Here is a 24,904-nt window from a genome sequence, read left to right as displayed (position 1 = left end):
TTCAGGAGAAAACACTAACAAAAAAAATAGCTCTGCAGTTCTTCAAGCATGTTTTGAATAAAAAATAATTATCATCAAGGCTACGCAGCAAGGGGGATGAGTAATAGGCAGCACTGCGTTTTTCTGATTGCCATTGTATTAATATTTAACAATAAATTCAGTCATTTCCTTGAAGGAATATTTTCTTAAACAAACTTTTATCTTTAGCATCTAACCCTTTTGCAACATTTCATTCTTAACTGATTTATGGGGGAAAAAAGGGACAAACTGCAACAAAAAGCAGATTTATAAATATATACAATATCTTATTAGCTTCTAGGCACTCATATACTTAAAACAAACTTGAGTTCAGCTAAGCCCAATTATAATATCTCGATGGGCAGAGAAATTAATTAAACAGCTGAATGATAAAGACCCCAGCAGCAAACTGAGGCTTTAAAATAAATAAGACATTTTTTTAATTTTTTGAGGGGAAGAGAAAGAAAGAAACCTCTAATAGACATTTCGAACATCAATGTAACCAGCCTTTTCAGGAGTGCAATGCACTGTAAACAAGACTACCTGGCGGGAGAATGCAGTGGCAGCTCTGACGTGACTTGCCAACTTTGTGTCTTCCTAATGTGCAACACACACACCCCTTTTGCATCAACTTCAAATAACCCTGGGATCTCAGCAGCGCAGCTCAGCAACAACCAGAACAAGGGCAGAACTTGTCAGGATTTAAGAGCTTTCAGCAAAAACCTTCAATTGCAGCCGGTACCCTATTCCATAGAAGGATATCAATTATAGATAGTGACTTGCTTTAGCAGTGCAGTCAGTACTGTCAGACGCTAGATAGACAACCATGAAGAATCATGAATCTTTCTATTAACTGTAAGAGAAGGAGGGGGGGAGAGGAAGGATGGGTAGGTTTTATAAATAAGGCAGAGCATCTGATGGTTCAACACCTTGGCTTTTGGTGTATGCATCATGAAAATTTAACCATGCTGAATTCTGAGTGGCTCATATCACTTGAAAATAAGAGCACCCATGCCAAAATCATTTCAGTGTCAGACCCTTCTGGGTGGATCAATAATGATTCTTTTAGGCAGCTTTTCAGTTATTTATTCATAGCAGCTCAGGTTCTGCTCATATATTCAGTCAGAAAACATTGGGACTTAAGAATGCTTTCAGTGGCACCCTCATTTTACACTAATAACTGCAGGACTTTGCTACAGAAATGCAGAAAATTACATCAAACGCTGACTACTGTGCACAAAACTGCAAATATAGCTGTAAAGCTGTACCACATATTTAGACACAGATTTTTGTTTGCATTTACCATTCCATACGTGCTATATCACACATCACTTTGTAAAGCTGATTCAACTACAGCTGATATCAAAGTAAATCAGGTCTCAAAATTCCCCAAGAAATAACAAAGCTATCCGTGTATGACAGAAAGACCAGAATATATACAAACTCATATTTACCTTTTCCAAAACACATGCATATGTGCTTGTGCATACACCCTATACATAGCGGGGGTAATGACACCTATACCATGAACTGTGAGCACCGTGTATTGTAGAAAAGCTTTTCAAAGCTCTACTCAACCTGGCATGACTAGAATTCAAGTAGAGTTACCTAACCCTTCTGGAAATAAACAGCTAGAAACATATTTCCACCTCTTCCCTTAACACCGCAGTTCCACTGAATTTTCAGTGCGTTGGTAAGCAAGGCTTGGATAACAGTCTGTCCTGTGCCATTGGACATTCTGGGTCTGATCTTTTGCTATTATGCATGGTTATAACCATACAGAAAGATGGCAGATGTTATCTGGATGAGTCTTGCTCGGGCAATTTAAGCCTTTTATACCTTTAACCATGCCATTTGCCCCAGTCTTGGTGATTACTACCCCACAGCAGAATCAACAAAACCAGATAGTTATCTATATTTCTGACATCCTGTCCAGCATCCTACTTCCAAACCCTCAAGCTCCTCAAGCCCAGCTGAAGCAGCTTAGACTCTGCTAAGTCAGCCAGTGGACTGAAGATCACCAGGAGAGCAGCAGCACGTGCAGCCAGGAGAGGCATGGTGGCAGAACTCTGCTGCCAGATCAGGTAGCTCCTGACAGCACCAACAGCCCAATGTACGTGGCCCCGGAGCCGCAGGGTGGAAAGACCTTGTGCCCGTGCCAGGTGCGCTCCTCCTCCCATGTTTGAGCAGAGTCTGGCATCGTGAGGCTCCAGGCTTGGAGAGGCTTCAAGCTGCTACCACAGTGCCAGGGCTGCAGAGCCAAGGCTAAGATGCACACCGTGCCCATGCCTGGTTTGGGCACACACATGCACATGCCACACACACAGTACTCAGAACTGTACTGACACTGATTTAAGTGCAGCTACAGCAATTTGTATATACTTGGATTTACCTACAGTATTTGGATAGAAGGCATACATGAGCCACACCACTTTTTCAACTGAGATTTTCAAGGACCTAATGCTCAGGGATGGAACACTTTCTGACAAAGTAAAACCAGGACTGCCCTCCCATGAAGCCCTACTGAGAGCAGACTTCATTTCCCTAGTTGCTGCAGATGTACATCAGAGGGCTGTGGCAATCAAGGACAGACAAAATGTAGTAAAGGCATACTGGGGTGAGTGGCCAGGCTTTCAAACAGAGTTAGATACCTTAAGCCCTTTGCAATTCTGGGCAGAAATAACTCGCTCGAGTCCCCACAGCAGGGCTCTGCCAGAGCAGCAAAAGAAATCACAAACCATGGCCCCATCACTGAATCCCACTGACTCTTACAGCATGATTTGTGCTACTTAAATGTGATGGTTGCCATGATGAATTTATTGTCTTCAGGGTATGGAGTCAAGTCGTGTACCTTGTAATCCTAAACACCATCATAACACACCTGAATCCTGAGTCCTGCCAGAAAGAAATCCCTGTCATAGAAAAACTTTTTATATTCCTTTTCTATGCCTAGAGAAACTTATTTCAGATGTTGCCATTGTTCAGAAGCATAAGAAATACACCTTTTTCCGTCTTGCTGTTGGCCACTACAATGCAGGCAGATTTACTATATAAATCACACCAAAACCAACATATTTAAATTAAACTTCAGAAGAACTAAACTACCACCCTGTCAATTTAATTCACCTTAAAATACAAAACACAAGCTATCAGCTAACATGCTCAGTGAACTTCCATAAAATTTTACACCTCGAACATCAAAAAATCCTTTTTCTTTTTTTATTATCAAGGGTACCTTTATTCTGAATTTCTCTTTTATTTCATATATTTTTGTATGTATTATTTCTCATTATCACTGGGATAATTTCTGAATATTGAAAATTTTGTCAGGCATCATTAAGCTTCAGCCTAGCAGATATAAAGACTGTGGATGTGCCGAGCCCCATATGATGTCATTTGGTCTGTTTGCCCAGAATCAATTCAAAGACGAACATTTGATCTTTTAATTTAAATGTGTCAAACCACTTGTAGAAGCCATTTGTAACGGCATTTCTTCCCCAAAAGGTACTGTGACACCAAAACAGTTTCTCCTCACATTTCAATTTGGCCAATTCAAATGCTGTGTGCAAAATGTATCAAAAAATTCTTGGAAAAATGTCACATTTTGGATATTATTTTAGTTGTTGATAGTCTTTCATTTATCATTATTGTTGTTACTGCAGCTACTACTTAATAGTAACAAGAACCTGAAAATACATCTTGATGAATAACTGCAACACCAAGAGGTTCTCACACTCCAGCAAGTGACAGCTGATATTGCTCTACTGAAGTCAGCTTTGCAGGATAAGTTTACCATTTGGCATAGTGTTTGGAAACACATGGTGGGGTTTTTTTCTATTTATTTTGGGTGAAAAAGTGGATTTTTCAACTAGCTATTTCAGAAGTACTAGCCACATTCTGCAATAGATTTTGCGTGATCTCCAGTAAAGTATTAAAAAATTTTCTAAACTAAATACAATTCCGTCACACTGCTCATTTCCTCTCTGTTCTGTACTAGGAATTCAGTTTTTTTCCAGAGTACTTATTATGTTCTATGATGCCAGTAAATAAGAGAGGTGCTGCTAGGTAAGGAGGTTAGAATTGCAGGGGATTGTACTTGTCAGGTTGTATTCTGAATTTTGATTGCTCGCTTTCTATCTTACAATACTACCAAACAGTACAAATTGCTTATTTGGGAGATGTGGCAGAGAGTTACAAAAAACAAGGGAGACAGAATTAATATTTGGTGTAGCACAGAAAAGATTATACTGTTTGCTTTTGCTGAAAAAACTGAAGTAACTCAGTCCCCATGTATTTAGCCAAATAAACCCTTTCAGTTTACAGACAACAGTAAATTGATAGTAAAACCTCTCTTAAGGAAGGAAAAAAAATTCCCTTCACCCATTTCTACTATTACAGCACCTTTGGGGAGAAAAAAAATCAAACTTGGCTACAGGTTAATAATCATTCATGTCCAGCTTACTATTACTCAATAACTATCAAAGTCTCTAACTCAAAATAGCGTTTGCTGGCTTACAGGATCAGAGCCATTACAATCTCTGTGGAAGACTTTATTGAATTTTACTCTAAGCTTTAGCTGACTGAACAGGTCAAGCACTGTGGCTTCGAGTTTTCTTTATTCTCAGAAAGTCATAAACCCCTCTCCAGTTTGCAGCTCTGTTAGCTAAGAAACTTGACTCAGCACAGGGTCAGAAAACCTGACCCCCATGAAAAAGGTCACATAGTTTTAAAACCTAGTTCCTGAACACCATTAACTTACATGTACTAGCTGTTCCTGCGTGTCAAACTCCCGAGAACAGCCTTCCCAGTGGCAGTTTGTCTCATAGACCACTTCAGGCTCTTGTTTGCTTTCATCTTTGTCCCCTTCCTCTTTTACCAAGGTCATTCCTTCTGGCTGTTCCTGGAGAGAGGAAAAAAACAGGGGTGAGAAGAAGAGAGAGGAAATTCTGAAACTGAGGAGGAAGAAAAGTGAATTACTTTAGCATTAAAAGAAAGAAGATGGTGGGGGGGGGTGTATGGAGGTGGCGGAGGAGGGAGGATTATTTTACTCTCACTTCACTATGCTACTCCATTCTACAAAATACAGAAGCCCAAAACATGCCTGATAAGCCAGAAGCCATTTGCAAACTATACATGTAAAATAAATTATTTGTTCCCTTTACGTTTCAATTAATAATAAATCATAATGGCCTGGCTTCCCTCACACTTTATTTAAGTAGCTTATTATTTGTGCACCTGGCTTTCATGATTCAGTGGCACCACTAATGTGAAAGGCACTATTCAATATAGTTGAATCAACTGGAATTTGATTTTAGTACTAGGGTTGGACAGAAATTGGATTACTAGTAATCCAGTGCGTTTCCATCGTTAAAAGAGTAACAGGTTTGCATGCTAAAACCTTTCCGAGAGCAGACTGGTAATTTCTGAGTTACCTGTTAGGCTGTTCTTGCCCTTAACATGTGCATAAAAGAGGTGAGCAGGGGAAGAAAGTATTAAATTTTGGGGTTAGATTTCCCACCTCCAGTTCATCAGGGTGCCTCATTCTCCTCAGCTTATTTGCTGAGAGCAAGAGTCAGATGTTAAGTGTAAACATTTGGTTCAGATTATGCAACTCCTGCTATTTTTCTATTTCAAACTTGCAGAAGGATTTAGGCAGACCTCTGCTTTGTTTTCATGGATTTACCCACAAGACTGAGGTTCTGATTCTCATCTCCCCGGAGTCACTGTAAATGAAGAGGCACTCTACTAAAACCAGTGGCATTAACTGGTATAGAAAGTACAGCAACCGAGAATGTAGCCCAGCACTGGGGCCTCAGAGAAGTACAGCCCTAAGACCCAGGAAAAGTCAAGGTGGCCTTAAGTATTTTTGCTGAAGAGAAAACATGTCCTTAATAAAGACCTGCATGTCTCTTGTTCACCTTTCCGTGGCAAACAGAGCGTTGAGCATGCTCTGACTGGTCAGAGGTGCATCTCCATCAGCCTCTCTCTCTGCCTTCATCTTGCCACAAGAGCCTGCACCCCAGAAGCTGCTCCCATTTAACCCTGGCTGCTGTGTGTGCAGCACACAAAATGCAAGGAACCTGAAAACATGTGTATCACAGGAAAGGTGCATTCTCCCTCCAGCAGCAAGAGGGAAGGCTCATGACTTGAACCTGGCTGCCATACCTGCATGCTTCCTGCTCCAGGGCTGGGGAGGTCCTCGTCAGGCTTTATCTTGGAGCGCTTGTTGTGCATGGGGTCTCCTGTGCTGCTCACTGCAGATTCACTTGTGGGTTTATTCTGCTGCAGGCAGGTGGGTTGTTTTTTTTTTTTTTTCCCCAGAAGAAGACAAAATTAAACTGTGATAAACATGTGTCTCCAAACAAAAATATGCAGTATCTACTTAGCAACTTTGCATAGAGAAACTCCACTGTTAATTACATTGGATATGCAATTACATTGTTCTTCAATTACACAGTATTAACTCATGGAAGTGCTGCATTGCTCAACCTTGTAGCGCAGCAAGGAGGGAGTGGGAAGGAGAGCATTTGATGTCATTGCTTGCTACAAACCAATGCTGGTTTTGTCAGAGCAGTGAGAAATAGGAAGAACTTAATTTTCCACATAATGACAACTTTGGAAAGGCAATTTTGAAAAGGAAAATCAGTGCATGCTCAAATAAACACAAGGGAAACATTTTTTTTTTTCACACTTGAGGGAAAGGTTTTGCATTTAATATCTGCATACAAGATTTCAGCACCTTCACTATTTTTCCCATTATAATGGGTGGATTCCCATTTTTTCCAATTTTAATGGGAAGAAGAACTGAACACTAGTGTGAGACTCAGCCAAAAAATTCTAGATGAAGTCCTGGATTCTCACAAGTTAATAGCAAAATAGTTGACATAAACAGACCAGAATCTTGTTTTTCTCTTGTTGTGCTCAACTGAACACCATTATCTACACCTGTAAATGGATCTTGAAGGAATCCAGAGATCTTTTAGAGATATCTGAACTTTCAGGGACCCCACAAAAAATCAATATATTGTCTACAGCAGTATGTTCTCCCTCTACATTTGTAAAAGCTAGCCAGGAGATAAACAACTTCCAGACTGATAAATGACCTATTCCAGGTCATCTAGAAACAAACAGCCCTAGTTAGTAACAGGCAAATCACAAACCATGATAAATTCCACATTAGGGCCCCGATTCACTGCTGCTCATTCCCAGCTTTCGAGAATACACCTTACTGAAATGATTAATTCAAACTCAGTAAGTCAAATTTTTCACAAATCAGAGAAAAAACCTTCAATCCTCTTCACTGTCTTTGAGCTCCTCTCTTGCTCACAGAATTACCTGATTCAGGTTACTCACAGCTGTACAAGGAGGGCAGAATATGACCCTGTATATCCTAGGGTCAGCCTGATTTGAAGATGTAGCTGCTAATCGTTAAAACATTGTTGTTTTGATGTGTTTTTTTTCCTTTTTCTTACTCCCCACCTCTACTAGATTCCTGTGTAAGATCGAGGCGAGGCAGTGTGGAACGAGAAGCTGCTGCAGTCAACTGGAATATTTATGAGGACTAAAAAGCACACCACCAATCAGGAACTGCACCAACACTCCAGTGATTCGTATTACAGTGACTGCAAACACTAGAGCTGCAAGAAAACTGTTATCGAAGGGTCTCAGTGACAGTGGTGATTAAATGACATTGAGACAATGTCATTCATTTAATTTTTAAATTAACAGGGTGTGAAAGTTTCTTTTGTTGTCTCTCACCTGTGTGGACTCAGAAGGTCCAGAGCTGACCTGGACAGGGTTCAGGACACTGGGGATGCCAGGGATAGGTCTCTGGGTAGGAAAAGTTGGAGCAGGATGGATGAGTGGAGGGCTGTGTCCAAAGGCTGAACCTAGGGTTTGCTGACGACTTATAATTTGCTGATGCATTTGCTGGAGGGATACTGGTGTAGGAGGGTATGTGAAACTCAGAGCAGGGCTGAATATGGGAGAAAAAGGAGGGAAGGGGGAGGAAAAAGATAAGGATCATTACAGTAAGGAACCATACAGATTAAAACTTCAAAATATATTTGGCATCTTTAAACTATTTTGAAGCCAGATTTCCCCCTCCCCCTCATATCCTTCTTCATGCCCCAAAGGATGATAAATCCTGATTTTAAATCCAGAGTTGCCCTGGATTTACTAGTGAGTACAAAAATGATACCATAACAAAACATTTTTTCATAACCTCTACCAGGAAACAACAGAAAGCTGACCGAAATAAAATTCAGAAAAACTGAAATAAAAGGCAGGCAGTTGAATAACAGCTATTTATTGCAATAACAAACTTTATATAAAGAAAAAGAATGGGTGCCTACATGCTTTATAGTACTTTTATTGATAATGCAGTTCCCCTATGTTCGTGTGTATGAAGCAGTTCCTTTAATCTTGGCTCACACTACGCTCTTTCATATGTCTCTAGATCTTATTACAAGAGGAGAGAAAATCAATTGGTTAAATGTGTTCTGAACACCATGCTTGTCATATCACTCATTTGTTTGCAAAGATGGAAAGCTCAGTTCATCCAGAATGTCACCATCAATTTCCATCAGTGCCGTTTGGTTACAGAAACTGATGGATTAACCTTTCCCTTCTGAAATTGGTGATCAATGACTTCCAAAGTAGAAATATTCCAATGGGAACGCACTTCTCCTTCTTCCAGTTAAACAATATTAAATGTCTATTAGAGCCCATTATGCATGCTAATACCTGTCATCACTTCATTACCTCACCATATTTCCCAGACCACTGTGACTTAGGAGGAAATTACACTGCCATCTAAGGACCTATTTTATGGGTAGTGCAAAAGCATTCTTTGTGTCACACTTGAGAAATAAATGGTGTGGAACTAAATCTTCACACACAGAAGTGAGAGATCCTACTGTAAATATTTGCCAATAACTTCCAATCATAAAGGGGAAAAAAAAAAGAAAAAGAATATTCATTATTGATTTTAAAAAAATACACTGAACTACCATTGCTCAAAAAAGCCACAGGAATATAAAACATTTGGTCTCAAAAGAGAGGGGTACAGGCATTATATCTTCCAAGAATCAAAGCTTCTTCTAATGTTGAATTTAACACTCTGGAATCTTAATTGCTTTCACTGTTAAGTGCATTAACTAAAAATATTGTGATACAAAAACGTCAAAATAATTTCTACCATTTTAAGTAATAATTCTACAGAAATTCTGTGTTCATTACTATGACTATACATTTTGTCTGTTTGACTACGGTCCATAAAAAGAGAGTTTCAATGTGATTACATTACTATTATTCCTGGTGAGAACTCTGCATTACAATAGTTTGCCCATTTAGGACAGAATATCATCAAGAATACCCTGGCAGAATTTTACTGGTCTTTGAGGAACTCTCTTTTCATTCTGCATTGTATGCTTTCTAATAAAGAGAGGCAGAAATGTAGTAAAAACAGTAATTGTTCACAGCAAGAGTAAGGGAGAAATCAGTAATAATATTCAGTTATTAAAGCTCTATAGTCCCTGCTAGAGTTCCTGTAAGCAACCATGAATGATTACAGCACAATTTAGCTAAGGTAGCCACTATGGATGATTAATAGGACATTAATCAAAAGATGCATATCAGGCTCAGAATTTGTTCACAAGCTTTCTTCTAATAGCTGATTTCATGTACACTGAGCTCTATGCCAGTATGTTCAATTTATTTTTCAGTGTACAAGCCATTCATCAAAGAACATAATGATTTAACACCCCTTTTCCTTTTTAGTGAACAAACATTACTAAGTGTAACTACTCTGGTCTGGTCATTAAAAACCACACAATTACACTGCCATACATGAGGTTGAAAAAAAAAGCCTCCTTACCCTGGTGTTTTTTGGTTCCACACATACACTGTGAGTTCACCTCATATGCTCAAACACTAGACAGCACCATCCTGAAGATGTCAGATTCATCAAGATCAACAAAGATGACACACAAACAGTTTGGATGAGGTATTTTATTTCTCTGTGAGTGGTTAAAGCCTAGGACACTTTCACCCTTCAGAAGAGTTAGTTTAAAAGAAAAAAAAAAGTGGACTGATTTAATTGGCATTTCCAAGCACACAGCAGCCTTTAGAAATACAGGTTGAGTTTTGGAGGTTTTTTGACTTTTTTTTCCATTTGACCATGCACAACAACACCTAGCTTTGCAAGTCCAGGTTCAAAACTTTTGTAATGTCCTTCCGACCCCACATGGTAAAAAGACAAATGTATGACTCAAGCAGTGCAGTGCTTAAACACTAAGTAAGTACACTTGCTATTCCCCTCCCTACTTAAATTAAAATTGCCTCCACCAAAAGGATAGATTTTACCTCCTAGAGATGTCCTTGTTATCTACATCTGTCTTAACACTGTACAAACAGTATCCAGAAAGAGGATGCTAAGCCAGGCATTGACAAAATTGCAGAGTACAACAGATGAGACAGTCATCATCTTAGCTAGAGGTTCTTACTGGAAAACAGCAACACCAGCAGCAGATGGATTAAGACACAGCTGGCCAGATATGCCAGGGGAAGAAGGAAGCCTCTTTTCTTTAGTATCTTTCTTTTACCCTATGCTCATCAGCAAGGGTTGAGTATAACGGACTAGGACTTTCCTATGGAGCCTGAAAACCTGCACTTCATTCACTCTATCTCCAAACTTTAAACATCTCAGAATGAAATGAAAAGGTGATTGTGAGGGAGCACAGGAATAGCCAGCACAGCTAAGGGGAGTAACTCAGAAATGGAGACAATGGTTCTGCCATCAGGGTGACTTCTTAAACTGCTCAGATAGCTGCCTTCAAATAAAAATTCTCTCCAGCTATTTCTGAAGAGCTCCTCATAAGGCAAGTTGACCCGGCTGGGTTTAATGTCATTTGCATGCAAGATGTTGGCACTGGGCAGCCAGGAGGATTTTTCCAATTTGAATAGATCAGAAGGTTCTGAAGAGAACAGAAGGTGGTAGGTCTTACTCTGCCTTTCAGAAACCATACAATAAAGTTAATATTGAGGGTCAAAAAGAAGAAAAACAGATCAAAGCTCTCAACACTGCTGGCATTGTGTGCTCTGTTGGGAAGGGAAGGCCTGGATCCCTGCCCTCCTTCCCAAAGTTTTTCACTGCACTTTGTTCAGCAACTCTTGAATACAGGATGGATGGGGAATCTCTTTCCTCTGCCTTGACCAGTAGCCCTATGTCCTCCTGCTGGCCCTACCAAGCTCCCTCTGCTTCCTGGCCAGGTGGCCAGCATCAGCAGGAATGCTGGACAGTGGCACCGTCTACCCTTTTACGGTTGTTCCAACCACGTCTGCTTATAAATGTGCAGCAATGTCACTCAGGAACCACCTAAAAATTCATGCCCAAAAGCAGCAAACAAGACCTGAAAGTAGCAATTTTGACATTCTAGAACTACTGAAACCAACAACCAGTTTTTTTTAAATGCAATAAGTAGTTCCAGAGGCCTCATTTTGAGTCATTTTCTTTTAAGACAGTTTTAAGAGGCTGCATTTCAGACAAGGAGAGCTCAAGACTTCCAAAATCCAGATGCCAGAAGAACACGAGATTCCTGCCCCAATAGTTCATGTTTTCCAAAACACCAGCCACTTCCAAAAAATCTTGGATTCACAGAAATGTGAATGAACTATGAAATTTTCCTTCTATCTGCCTACTGAGATATGAAAATTTACACCACTGGAGGGAATTTCGTTCGTATTTCTGTTAAAGACTTTTAAACAATGTAGAAAAGGAAAAGAAGATGAAAGCATGTATAGCTACTAAAAACTACATGGCAGTCATCTTTTTAGTTGTTGAGTTTCATGAGGAATAAGGGTTAGAAGAAACATGTAATATTACTGCTTAAGCATTCAATTATTATGAGTCATTACTCATACACACTGACAGAAAAGCCCATCAGTGATACCATTTATTTTATCATACTGTGGGCTTCTGTGTCTGTCTGTCAGTCTGTCTGTCTCTCTTCTCCTCATCTGCAAAGTCTCAAACTGCCTTCACTGGAGGTAATGCAGGGCAGTGAACTACATTGCAATTACATGAGCACATCAAATTTTAAAGAATAGACTTCAAGAAGAAGAAAAACAGACATTATAATCAAAACCAAACTTTGTGGCTACCCTGTGGCTGTCCTGCTAACAAGGTTGTCCACTTTCTGGTCACAGCTGCAGAATTTACAAAACATCTGTGAATTAAAGTCAGGAAAAAATCCTTCTTTCCTATACATTTCACAGGTGTGCCTAAGGAGGCAAAAATGCTGAGGAGATTACAATTCTGTGAATTCTGCAAGGATTGTCTCACTATATCAGTAATTTTCTTCCCAAAAACTTTGAAGGCACCCTCTTTGTGTTACAAAATACAAAGTTCTGCAAGATCTGATGCATGGACATCTCGCACAAGTATCTGAGTGCTTTCCCCTTTCTAGTTCTGCTTTGCAAGGTTTCAGGACAAGAGCTTCCCAAGCATGTTAATGAGGGAGCATTTAATGAAAGACATAGGGGAACAACTTGAAATAGAGTTAAAAAAAAGCATTTGTGAACTTTTGGAATAGCTGCAGACATACCCAGCAGGCTCACATGTGACTAAACAAATCCAAAGACAACAGGTCCATAAAGAACTACTGAAGGGAACAAGCAAGAGTGTATACTTTGGGGTTGCTAACCTAAAGAACATTGATGCTGGTAGAGCATTAAAAAAACAAAAGTGAGCAAGCAGGGGGGGTCATGTGCTTCTTAAATAGCACCCCTGTTTGCACCATCAGAGACACCCTAACTAGAGTAACACCTCTAGTTCAACCTAGAGGAATATTTCTATTTTAATTTTTTTAAATTTTTTTTTCTTCCTTTTAAAACTTCAGAAAGACAAATTTATTTCTTTGGGGTATCTTTATTTATTCATATAGAACCACATTATGTTTACCATATTAAAGGTTTCTTTCCTATCCTCTGTCTTAAATATTTCCTGTGTCAACTGAAGATCCAGCACTTTGTTATTCTATGCAGCACTCATTATCTGCCTTCCCCTTCCTCTCTTTTCTTTTTTAAATATTGGAAATTATTTATATACCTTTTCTTGTCCAGTCTGGAAAAACAGGTGAACTCTATTTCAACTCATCCATACAATTTTTCAGAACTCTGATCTTTTTCTTTGCTTGTCCTTGCAGTACCCCAACTATACAACATCTTTCCAAATAAAACAGTGTAGAACAACTCACCGGACAGGAACATGGGGCATAGTGAGACACACTGTCTCCATCTAGATAATGGGGCAGGAGAGGGCTTCAGGCCTTTTGGCCATTGAAGGCTCTTTGATGGTGGTGCATTCACAATCCTGACATTTGCTTCATGAGGGAAAGTGCAACCAGCACTGCAAGGGGACATGCAGGCCCCTTTGTGGAAAAGCCCTGGCACTCCCTGTTTGCTCTACAGCCTCCATCACTTGTTCTTGCCATCAGGGTCTTACACTAGACAGACCAAGTTATACAAATCCCTCCAAAAAGGACCCCAGTTCAAGAAAGGGCTAAGTAATTTGTAGGTGGACTGCCTTCACATTCAGTGAAGTTGATGATCATAAACTAGGATAACACCTAGTTAATTTTAAAATGCGCTTCTGCTCAGAGCAATGTACCCACAGTATATGTAATATTCATGCTCAAGTAGGTACAGATGTCACCACTTTGTTTCATTATCCCTCAAGAGTTGTATGATGGCTGTGGACAAGGGAAACCAAGAAATCAGGGTTAGTAGGAAACTACTAATGTTGGAAGAATATCTGGACTCATTGAATTCAATGATGTTTTTATCCTCTACTTAGACAAGGCTAGGATTTCACCTTTAGTTTTTCATTTTGATTTTCAAAGTCCTTATAAATTGTTTATGAAAGTTGTTAAGAGGCAAACAAGCACCTTTACTGTTTTACAAATGGACCCAGCTACTGTTCAGGAAAGCACCCTAATAACTCTTAAACACTTCTGAAGGGGGACTTACTTCAGCAAGTCCTTAAAATGCTGTCCTAAAGCCTGGGTCTTACAGACACAGTAATCTCAACTGAAGTAGGTCATAATACAAGGCATAAGTTAACAATGATCAAATACTCCTTTTCACATGCTCAGATGCTTTTTTTTTAAATAAAACCTAGCATAAGAAACAGCTTCATTCATCCCATGATAAACTGCCATGTAGGAGTCAGTGTTCAAAAAAAGGACATTTGTAAGCATGGCTGGGAGCTGAGCCATGGGTGCTGAGGGGATCTGCATAAGCTGATTTCATGCATAGACCTTTATATAGATCTTTTGATAGAAGAATGTATAAGATGCAGCCAGGAACACTGCATACTCAGATGTGAAAAGCTGTGGACTGTCAGCAGGACAGACTCATAGTTAGACCCCAGTAGAGGTGTAGAAGAAAACAAATCAGTGAGTTCTCCTTAGACGAGGATGCAGAAGATAAGCAACCAGTAACAACATAAAAGAAAACTGTCTCCTGTTGAATTGGCAGAAACAGGAATTATGTACGCTCCTTGTAAGCACACAGAAGTGAGTAAGAAGTTTCCTATTCTGTCCTCTACTTCTCCCTCATGGCAACAACCTCCAAGAGTGAATGTCGACAAATTGCTCAGGACACGTAAGTGACAAATAACTTGGCAACCTTGCAGCCCTGAAGAGATTTGTGAAACTCTTACTGTTTCAAGTATCTTAGACACAACACAAAAACCAAAACAAAACAGCACTACAGGAAGACAGACTTTAAAATGCACTTCTGTTTGAAGCAATTTACCCACAATATATGTAATACCTTTAGTAATATGAAATTGTGCTTTAAATTCTGTTCCTCTCCCTGAATTTTTAAACTGACAACACTGCGCTTTGAGTAGGCAATGCAGAAAAGTCATCAGTAGTTTTTATGGCTTGTTACCCAAGTACAGGGGAAAACAATACCAAACTTTGACCATGAAACCAGACATGGTGTAATCTTGAATGCAGGTATGAGACTTGAAATCCTTTGAAAAAATATTTCAGAAATTAGTATGTTTCAAATATCCCTCTGTATCTGTAATGTTGACATATTGCATGAAAAATCACTTAGAGACAAGTCATCTAAATGAATTGGTAAAAAGACATATCCTGCATCTAATAAAGTAGAGCATGTATTTTACTAGGTTTTCTAGTTTTCATTGGATAATAACCATCACTGTACAATCATATTTAATTCACATACATCATTGCCCTTTTTTTTTTTCCTTTTCTATTACCAGTTTAAAATTAACAGAGTCTATGGTTTGTACTTTCTCTTCACCTTACTTTATTATCTATTCTGTTTTATCTGCTAGGCTAGGTGAAATTTTTCTTCATGAATACATTGCTATATCCAGAGTAAAATGGCATAGTTTCACAGAGAGCAATGGGGCCACACTGATTAACCTTATGTGCTCAGACAGCACTGTCAGCTTTGTCCTTCTCACTGGATTATTCCTGTGAAGGAATCCTTAGTATCCTAACTCGACTTTGTGTTAATGGTACCTTGCATAATTTATCTGTGCTCCCTCCATGCAAGCTCATGCCACTTCTAGCAAACATAATTTTGAATTAAATTCATGGCTAAGCACATTCAGGCTTCTAAAACTGGTGTAATTTATTACATTCAAAGTGCTAATTAATACTTGCTTTTAGGGTCTGAAAATGAAGTAATGAAGTGCTAAACTCCAGCACACTTGTCTTAGCTTGAGAACTTTCTTGGAATTAATATTGCTTTGGGTTCAATGACTTTAAACTCTTTGACTAACACTGAACCAGTCTGGAGCAAGTTGCTTCAAATGGACTTATAATTATAAGATCTGTGACATACAGATTTACAGACATATGAGATTATGTATACATAATCTCACTTGTATATAGATGCACCTGTTCATGTAAATGTGCAGGCAATACATGCCTACATAGTCTGCATTCTTTCTGTTGCTCAGCTCCTTAGATTTTACACTTTCCAAAGACAGAAATCTTGCCATTCATGTTTCTGGTGTTTCTGGTGAGAAACATCCACCACTTCCTAATGCAAGATATAAGTGACCTCCGAAACAATCTCCCTGAATGTCACCCTCCTGTAATCTATGTGAGCTTTGTGCAGGCGGCTAACTGCATGGTTATATTTCCATAGAGCCTGATACAGATGCAACTTTCTGTAATACAGGTGAATATCACTTTTTTTCACTTTGTGGCACTTCTCTGTCATTCACACTTCTTGAAAGAAGGTATGAAATGAAGCTATTATTGCAGGACAGAGCATTATATTCCCTTCTTTGGATTAACCACAGTACAAAACCACGGAGAATAAAGTCCTATATTGCACATATGTGAAGATCTAGTTGTAGTAGGACCTGTTTCAGTGGGGTTAGATTTGGACTGAATTTGACTCAATCTGAACTGAAAAAAAGCCTTCATTTACAACATATTGCATGCAATTAATTAGAAAGCTTTTAATGTAAAAAAGGCTTTCAGTCAAAGTCAGTTCTGCATGTAACTTAGGAAGATCCCAGTAACAGTGATAATAAAACAACAAAACACCTATAATGCTGACATAATTAGCAAACTCCACCCTACACATGCTATCATAACGAGCTTCTTGCAAAACATTGTTGTGAATGTATTCTGTTCTACCTGTGCTACGCTACATGTCCTTTTTCATTACCCAGCATTTGACTGTGTCCTTTTACAGAGCTGTAATTACAGAAATATACAAACTTACAACTTACAGTGCAAAGCACAAATCAAAGGTAAGAATAAAGTAGCTGGATTTAAGTACAGGTTAGATACAAATTCTCAGATGAGGTCTTCCATTTCATAATGCAACTGTCAGCAATCTGGGCATGGAGTTAAGAAATGAAAAAATTGTATCTGCATATATGACAGAATTATTTTGAGCAGCATGGTGAAAGCTAAGTGCTTATCTTTAGGGCCCAGTATGCTAGATGAATGAGCAATACTGATAGCAAGATGCGTATCGACACTGAAACAGAGTCAGAGCTACGCATGCACTGGTCCTAAATTAACTGAGACCAATGACAAGAAGCACTTTCTTGTCTCAATGCAGAATGCAATGAGGGAATGAAAATTTGATCAACATGAAGCTATGGCAAAAACATGTAGAAACAATTGGCCAAGGAAAAAAACAGAAAAAATCATGGTGCATTTAATTTGCTGGTCCTCTCTGGAATATTATTGCATGTAGTAGAAGGAGACTTTCAGACAGTATCAGCAGAAAAGACAATACAAGAACTCTAAAGAGCAGACTGAAGACATCAGAAAGGAGATGAATAAGAGGAGACATAATAAGAATATATAAAATATTGAATAAAGAAAGAGGATTGAGAACATGAGGGCTTCCTGTCTTGTAACTATGAGACATTCTGTTAAAATCAAAAACTGGGTAATTTAAACCTGATAAAGGATACTCTCTCCTTTTTATTTTAACAGAATGTATAATTAGACTGTTGGGCTCTCGGCTAAAGATACTTTCACTTTTCTCTGTTGCTTTGTTTGGATATCTTAACTCTATTTTTTATTTTTCTCTTGATTTTCTCTTTGTGTTTGCAAAGGAAATCTGGAGAAATTACTACCTAGTCACTCATCTCTAGATACAATGCACTGACTTGTTATACAACAAGCATTCTATACAAGGAGTTTATATGAGTTGCGGAAATAACTGAGAATCCAATGCCTGCCTGTAGAAACACAAGTCCTCCTTACTGATGTTACTCCATTGCTGTCTAAGCTCACCCTAAAAACCTGGCTATCCCTTTCTAGTGTTCTTTGTCAAAGTATCCTTTCTACCACTCCCTGATGCTTCAGATCAACCCAGAGCAAAGTAACAGGAGCCAGAGTAGCCAGGGTCTGGCTGTAATTATCCGCACTACGTTAATTGCTCTGATACTATCAGGGAAGCAGGGCAGCACATGGGGAAAAAAGAAAAGTGCTGTTGTGTTTTCTCAGTTTCTTTCAAACCTTCAAGGAGATCCCAAAGGGCTCTTGTGCTCACATGAAACTGAATTTTCACATTATTATGAGATGGCTAAGTTATATTCACAGTTTTATCTGCCTAGACCCAAAGAAAGTCTTTGTAGTAGGTGGAACTACTGACTTAAACACCTTGGATCTGACAGCAATTTGTATCATTTTCTGAAAACTGACTTAGTAATTTTGGTATCACAGCATTGACAAGGGACTAAATTTCAAGGGACTAGAGGTTCTAAATTTCCAATCTTATGTAACATGAAGTCCCAGCCTCCCGTGTTTATTAAAGACCAGTTAATCTTTTGTAAAGGTTTTGAATCAGTACTCTTAATATCATGGGAAGTGATTACCCCCTCTATACTCACTCTAAACCACGCTGTCTCTCAAAAAGAAGTGCTACTGAAGTGCAAAGTCTAGTAATTGTCACAGGTAGCAGACATAACATTAAGTACATCTTGACAAAGGATTAATAGCAGGGGTGCTGCACTGCAGGACTGAGGCAGGTAACCAAATGAGTAAATGTCAAATGAAGGATTATCCTCATTTGATGTTATTCCACACATCTCCTTTCTGCATAATCTCTCCCAGCTGAGACCTAAACCAGGTGTTTTCAAATGCACAAAGTAGAAGCTCTACCTGGTGTGCTAAAGGAGATCCACTATTAGCTGCCAGCAGGAGTGTCATCTCCTTCTCAAGTACTCAGCCAGTGGTCAGGATACAGCACTACAACGCCAGCAGACAATGGCAAAGCACCCGCCAAGCCCAGCTCTCTCTGGATTGTGCTGAACTACTAGTATTTATTATTCAAACTACAGTAGTATCCATGTCAAATACCAGAGCCCTTCTGTCTTTGGCTCTGCACAAACAGAGACCAAAATGTGGCTCTTTTCACCAGATTTCATCCTCAGCATCCCATAGTGCTCATATAGAGGATCCAAGGCTGAAAAGCTGAGTGAAGCACAGGATGTAATCTTTCAGCCTCTTTTTTAGCCAGTGCAAAGACCACTGAGGTCCTGGAGACACTTTCTTAACACAAGTAGTACCTTTACAGAAATGGGTGTACGAGAGCATTGAACCCACAAAATTAAACACACCAGAAGTAAACCTGCCCATATCTTCATGTGCTGACTCATCAGCTTTTAGTTATGTGATAGCACACCCCTTTTCCTCTCTGCATGATTCATAACTCATTCAGTCCACAAGACACACAGTAGCCTTCAGCAAGAGGCCCTCTGGTCTTTTTCTTCTCTGTGCCCAGAGTAATGCTCATAGGCCTTTCCTCCCTTGTATTTAAACCATCAGTGAATAAATAATTACTGACACCCTCCTGAGCTTCTCCACTGTGCTCATCACTGTATAATCTAATTGCTTCACAAAACATTAATGCTTTTAACCTCCCTCTGAGGTGAAGGGGAAGGATTCATTTTGCACAGGAATATGCATCAAAGAAAGATAGGAGGCAAAAAGTGTCACTCATTGCAGTTGCCCAATTTCAGGCAAGAAGATCTGGGCTAGTTAACATGACACAGCATAGGAAATGTTCAAAACGGCTGTCAGGATATTCAAGTCATGGTTGTGAGCAATTTGACTCCTCTGCAGAATTAAGAGCGGTAGGCTGGGACTCCAGAAGACAAACTGAGCCTGGTGGTCACTTCTGACTAATTCAGTTTGTTCAGCATCAGTCTGGAATTGTGTTTCCAGAGCACAGTCTGCCCTCCAGGCAGCAAACTAGATACAAGGCTCTCCTCTTTTAGGCTCCCTGGAACAGGTGAGGCTGTGTCCTGTGGCTCTCACTGATCCACAGAGGATGTTCAGTACGTTCAGGCTGTGCACTGAAGAAGATAGAGACCCTACAAATGCTGTGAAACCCTGAAGTTAAAAATATGGTATCAGAGCACAATCACAAGGGGGCAGTACCTTCATTCTCTGAATGACTGGCTTCTGCGTGCTTTATTTTGCAGCCTTTTCTCTCTTCTGCTGCAAGTCAATGTTGTGTTATAGAAAGGCATTTCGTGCCAACTTGCTTAGCTTGTACAGTTTGTGGGCTGACTCCTGCCTCCTCTGAAGACTGCTTTCTGTTTCACAAAACTGTTATGGCTGGACAGACAGCTGAGCCTCCACAGGCTTCCCAAGGAGGTACCAGAGCTGCAGCTGCAGGGAAAGGTCCTCCTTCCTCTCTGTGGGCCCTGGACTGGAACATGGTGAGTGCTTGAATTATTTAACGCGTGGTAACAGAAACCGCCTAAGGGCTTATCATTTGGCTGAATAGGACAATTTCTCAAGAACAGGATCACACCTGCATCATCTAGGCAACATTCCTGGCTAAGTTCAGCTTCCCAGTAAAAAGCTAAGCAATAGTTCTTCTAGTTTGTCCAGAAAAATCTCTTCGTCCCTAACTTCATTTGGATAAATTAATTACCTTGCTGATTTTTTTTTAAATATTCAGCATTAGGTAGGTATTTACCATGAAAAATGCTGCCAAGTGTAAACCATTTGGACTAAGTTAAAAAAGATAGGAAATAATATCAAGAAGTAGAAGGATTGTGTAATGTAAGTATAGTTAATGCTACTGATACTATCGAAAACAGAAATCCTTCCTGTCTTGCAATTCCATCTAGTGGCTTGCTGAATTGTACCATTTTCTTGCAGCAACTCCAAAAACATTAACCTGCAAGTTTCCAGAAGCTGGGATTTTACATCAGGAAGTATTTTTTTTCTAGACTTTGATCACGGTTGCTGACAGGATATTAAATGGGATGAACCTACGGTTTTATTCAATACAACAACTCTTGTGCTGAATGCGTTATTTGCAAGAGAGTGAATAATAAATTTGGTTTTACTGACAGTCCTGTTGGCATTTAGCCTTGGAATTTATTAAGGCAATGAAATGTGGTTTGGGTTTAATACCTTACATCACTGTTTATTTTGGTTTATACAAACAGGTTTACATGGGAGAAGTTACAGGGAACCAACAGAGGTGTGCTGCAAAGCAGGAAGAAGAGCTCTCCCTTTCCTTCCTCTCAGCTGAGAAGAAGGGAGGTGTAAATTTCCAACTTTGCATGCTGAATAGACATATTCTTATCAAAATGAAAAAAAAAAATCTTACTTCAAAATCATGTGAAATTTTGTATTATGCATTCCTGGGAAGCATGACCAGGAAGGGCTGAAAGCTTTCGTCAACCACAGGTTCAGTCACACAAGCACTGCTTTCTTCAGTGACACCAGTACACAAGACTCACTTTGAAGACTCCCTAGCATCCTTACTCAGTCTTTGCCCACAACTCCCTTGAGTTCCACAACTGTCTTCAACAAAGCTATTCATATGACTCCAGCTTTGCTTTGGAAGAGTAAAAGGAGAGAAGACTTACTCCACTGCAGAGACTACGCCAACTTGCATGCACTATTTGCTTTACCAAAGTTACAAGCTATGGGTAAGGAGTTTAGTTATTAAGTGCCATCCCGTCTTAATGACAGTGGAGACAGCACACCTCCACACAGTTACATGTATCTGACAGATGTGGTTCAACTGCCGCTAGCCATTGACATAAATCACATTCCTCATTAAGGAGCTTCATAATTGGGACCATGGTTCCATTGACTGTGAAGTTGTATTGCAGAGGTATGACGCTGTACCTGTGAAACACCACACAGCTACTCAGGTACACCAGAACTATGAACGATGACTATTTAAAAGTGCTTAAAAAGGGAAACACAGCAGTTACACTAATACCAGTATCTACAGTGCTGTCACTCTCAAGTTTGTCAGGCTCATTGTTTCTAACACACCAGTTGCATGCCCATCTTCTCCAGGAGTGAAAACTCCCATAGCCTGTTTTCAAAGCTATAAATGTGTCATTTTTGCCAGAGAGGCACTTCACAGATTTCACAGAATATTCTGAGTTGGATGGGACCCATGAAGCTCATCAAATCTGACTTTTTAAGTGAACAGCCCATACGGGTGGTCAAACCCATGACCTTGGTAGTAGTTTTGAGCCTTGCATAAAATGGGTGCCCCATCTCAAGAAACTGCTGTAGGGACCTGCTCCTTTGCCTCACTGCAAATTGAAAGTGCAAGCTGCTGTTAAACCAGGCCCCAGAAGCACTCTTTGAGGGTTATAAATGCAAGCCCAGCATTTTCTGACACTTTGGAGAGGTGGGGGATTACATTTTTAGAATAGGAGCTTTTATCAGTTAACATATAGCCATGCCACAAAGACAAAAATGTTCTGCAGTTGCATCTCCATTTTTGCTGCTGCACCTTCTAATTTTCTTCCATCCACTCCCTCTTTTCACATTATTCCTTTAGTTTCCTTAGTTTCCTCTCCTTTCTGCCTTATTTGACTCCCTTTTCTGTACAACTTCTGTCCATCTCTTCATTTACTACTCCGCTCTTCTGCCTCCAGAACAACCATTTCTGACTGTTTCCTAGCACACACAAGTGAAGCAGCCAAGTGAAAATCCCAGCATTTCTGATGACAGAACTTCCTTTGCACCAAAAAAACCCAAAAACCAAAAAACAAAAAACAAACCAAACAAAAAAACAAACAAACAAAAAAAAACCCCATGGAGAATGTCAAACCTCTCAACACATGAAACAAAAAAAAAAAAAAAAAAAAAAAATTGGAGACAAATACCCAAAAGTTAAAACCAAACATTTGAATTGAATAGTACCATACTTTGCTTCTTTACTTTCTGATGATTGTAATGTAGGAACATTTCACTGTCCATGATATCTATGGCCAGAAGTGACTTAGATTTAAGCCACAAACCTATCCTAGGGTTTCTTCTCTGAAAACCGTTTCCTGGACACACAAACACACTGTTCCTTCTGGTCAGACAAAATATTACCTGCGGTGGATAATAACAGGCAAAAAGTTCCTTGTGGTTACCTTTCTGAGCAAGAAAAAAATATTCTATACTTCAAATTAAGCTCTGCTCAACATACATTATAGAAACTGCAAAATGCACATATGCAGAAAAAAACCCCCACAGGTTACTTAAAGATGTGAGTATACATTCACGTTTGTGTGTGTGACACACATAAATGAGAATATACAATTCAGGTAGAAAATAAAATTCTTACCTTATTGCACTTGCAGATAAGTGGCCATAAGAACCACTGGCTGACGAACTGCTACGAGAATTATTGAGAATTGTGACCAAGGAATTTGGAGATGTCCGTATCATGGTCTGAAGGTCAAAGCTGTGATCAGACAGGGGGGATATGGACAATGTGCGCTTTCGGCTTGGCCTAGCTGACAACCTTGGACTCGGAAACCTGGCGCCTGTTATGTAAACACAAATAATTATCCACCAGGGTACCTCATCAGATTTATTTGTTATCAGTGATGGGTAAAGGGAGACACCAGCACACTGTGACAAGCCCACTCTCCTCATTTGTGATCTACTAGCTACGATTGAGGAAAATTAGGAAGAAAAATCTTTCTTCCTATGGCTTACCTCAGGGGAGCTCTGTTTATTAATGTGCAAGCAAAATGATAAATGGCTAAACAAAAGGAAAAGACTTTCACGAGTTATCCCTCTCATTTCTGGTGATTTATGAATCTGATGGCTTCTTAGACACTCACATCATAAATTCAACCATGAGCAATGAGACAGTGGTTCAGATGTGGGATACCAGCAAGCCCAAACCCACAACACTTTAATACATACAGCCAAACCTACACATCAAATACAGTAGAGAAATGAAGAGGCAGCCTTGAAAAGAAGAGCACCTTTGTTGACTGTAATTCTGCCAGGGGGACATTTGATGCAAAACAAAAAATCAGGACTGAAACAAACACCAAAAGGGCCAGCTCTATCAACAGAATTTGGATTGACATTCAGAGCATTAAAATGAGAACCATTCTAGTAGGCTTTATTTGAATTTTTCCAAAATCCCATGATATTCTTTTGTTGGAGTGTACAGGGGCTTACAACTGCTAAATTTCTTTAAAATTGGAGATTAGACTTTTCAAAGCAGCAAAGTGAAGGCAAATATACAGATACCACTTAAATAAATACATGTTTTGTTTCTAAATTTTATGTCCTGTTCTGAAAATCTCTACCTGTTCTGAAAATCTCTACCTGTTCTGATCTATTTTACCATGTCATCCCAACTCTGCAGTCCTGACAGAAGATATATCACCTTAAATTTATTACCTTTATTTAATTATTTTCTATCTTGGTTGAGAGCAAGGAGAGAATTACCTTCCCCACTGTGTACGGAACAATTTCCTTTAACAGTACTGCTGCTTCTACCTTTTTAATCCCTTTAACCTGTAGTAAAGGACTGAATCCTAATGATCCTGACAGCCAGGGTCATGCAGGTCTTGGGCTTGATGCCTACTTTACAGCTACTTCTCCTAGAGTGTCTGACATTCTCTGTAACTTGCTAAAAATTCACAGTTGGCCACAAGCATCCAGTATAGGTCGGCCTTTCCTAATATCTTTGTGTCCAGAATAATTTTTTTGCTGGGTATTTAAGTTTACATGTCTAACAATAACCAGGAGAAGAGCCCAAATGACTCTAATTAAACTCATCTCAAGATCAGAGCTAGATTAGAATCTATTCGTATGCTTTCTAAAATACCTGAGTGGGTTTCCCTTCTTTCTGCGCGTGCTAGCCAAGATTTTAGTTTGGTATCAAGGGCTGCCATTTTATTGCTGTTGTGACTGTGAGATCAGACCTCCATTTTTAACCCTTCTCTGGCATCTGGGTAACACAGAGTTTTGCTCCTTCCTGCTTTGTCTCCAGAATAAACCTTAGTCCATAGAGCCCCAGTCTTGCAATGAATATGCAAGTTCTTCATCCAACATGTAAAACTTAGGTATAGCCA

General features: G+C 39.5%; 1 protein-coding gene across 1 annotated transcript in view; it reads right to left on the bottom strand.

The window, feature by feature from the left end:
- Nucleotides 1–24,904, bottom strand: part of GLI3 (GLI family zinc finger 3) — a 207,568-nt gene that overhangs the window by 35,630 nt on the left and 147,034 nt on the right. The window contains exons 7-10 of the mRNA XM_066190814.1: nucleotides 23,149–23,350; nucleotides 7,777–7,993; nucleotides 6,184–6,300; nucleotides 4,778–4,918 (exon numbers count right to left, since the gene is read on the bottom strand). Of these exons, the coding sequence (XP_066046911.1) occupies nucleotides 4,778–4,918; nucleotides 6,184–6,300; nucleotides 7,777–7,993; nucleotides 23,149–23,350 (677 nt within the window). The remainder of the gene's footprint in view (nucleotides 1–4,777; nucleotides 4,919–6,183; nucleotides 6,301–7,776; nucleotides 7,994–23,148; nucleotides 23,351–24,904) is intronic.

Source organism: Chamaea fasciata, unplaced genomic scaffold, assembly GCF_029207755.1.
Source record: "Chamaea fasciata isolate MVZ Bird 193981 ecotype frontalis unplaced genomic scaffold, bChaFas1.0.hap1 SCAF_1, whole genome shotgun sequence".
Classification (NCBI taxonomy): domain Eukaryota; kingdom Metazoa; phylum Chordata; class Aves; order Passeriformes; family Sylviidae; genus Chamaea; species Chamaea fasciata.
This window is presented reverse-complemented; position numbering and strand designations above follow the sequence as displayed.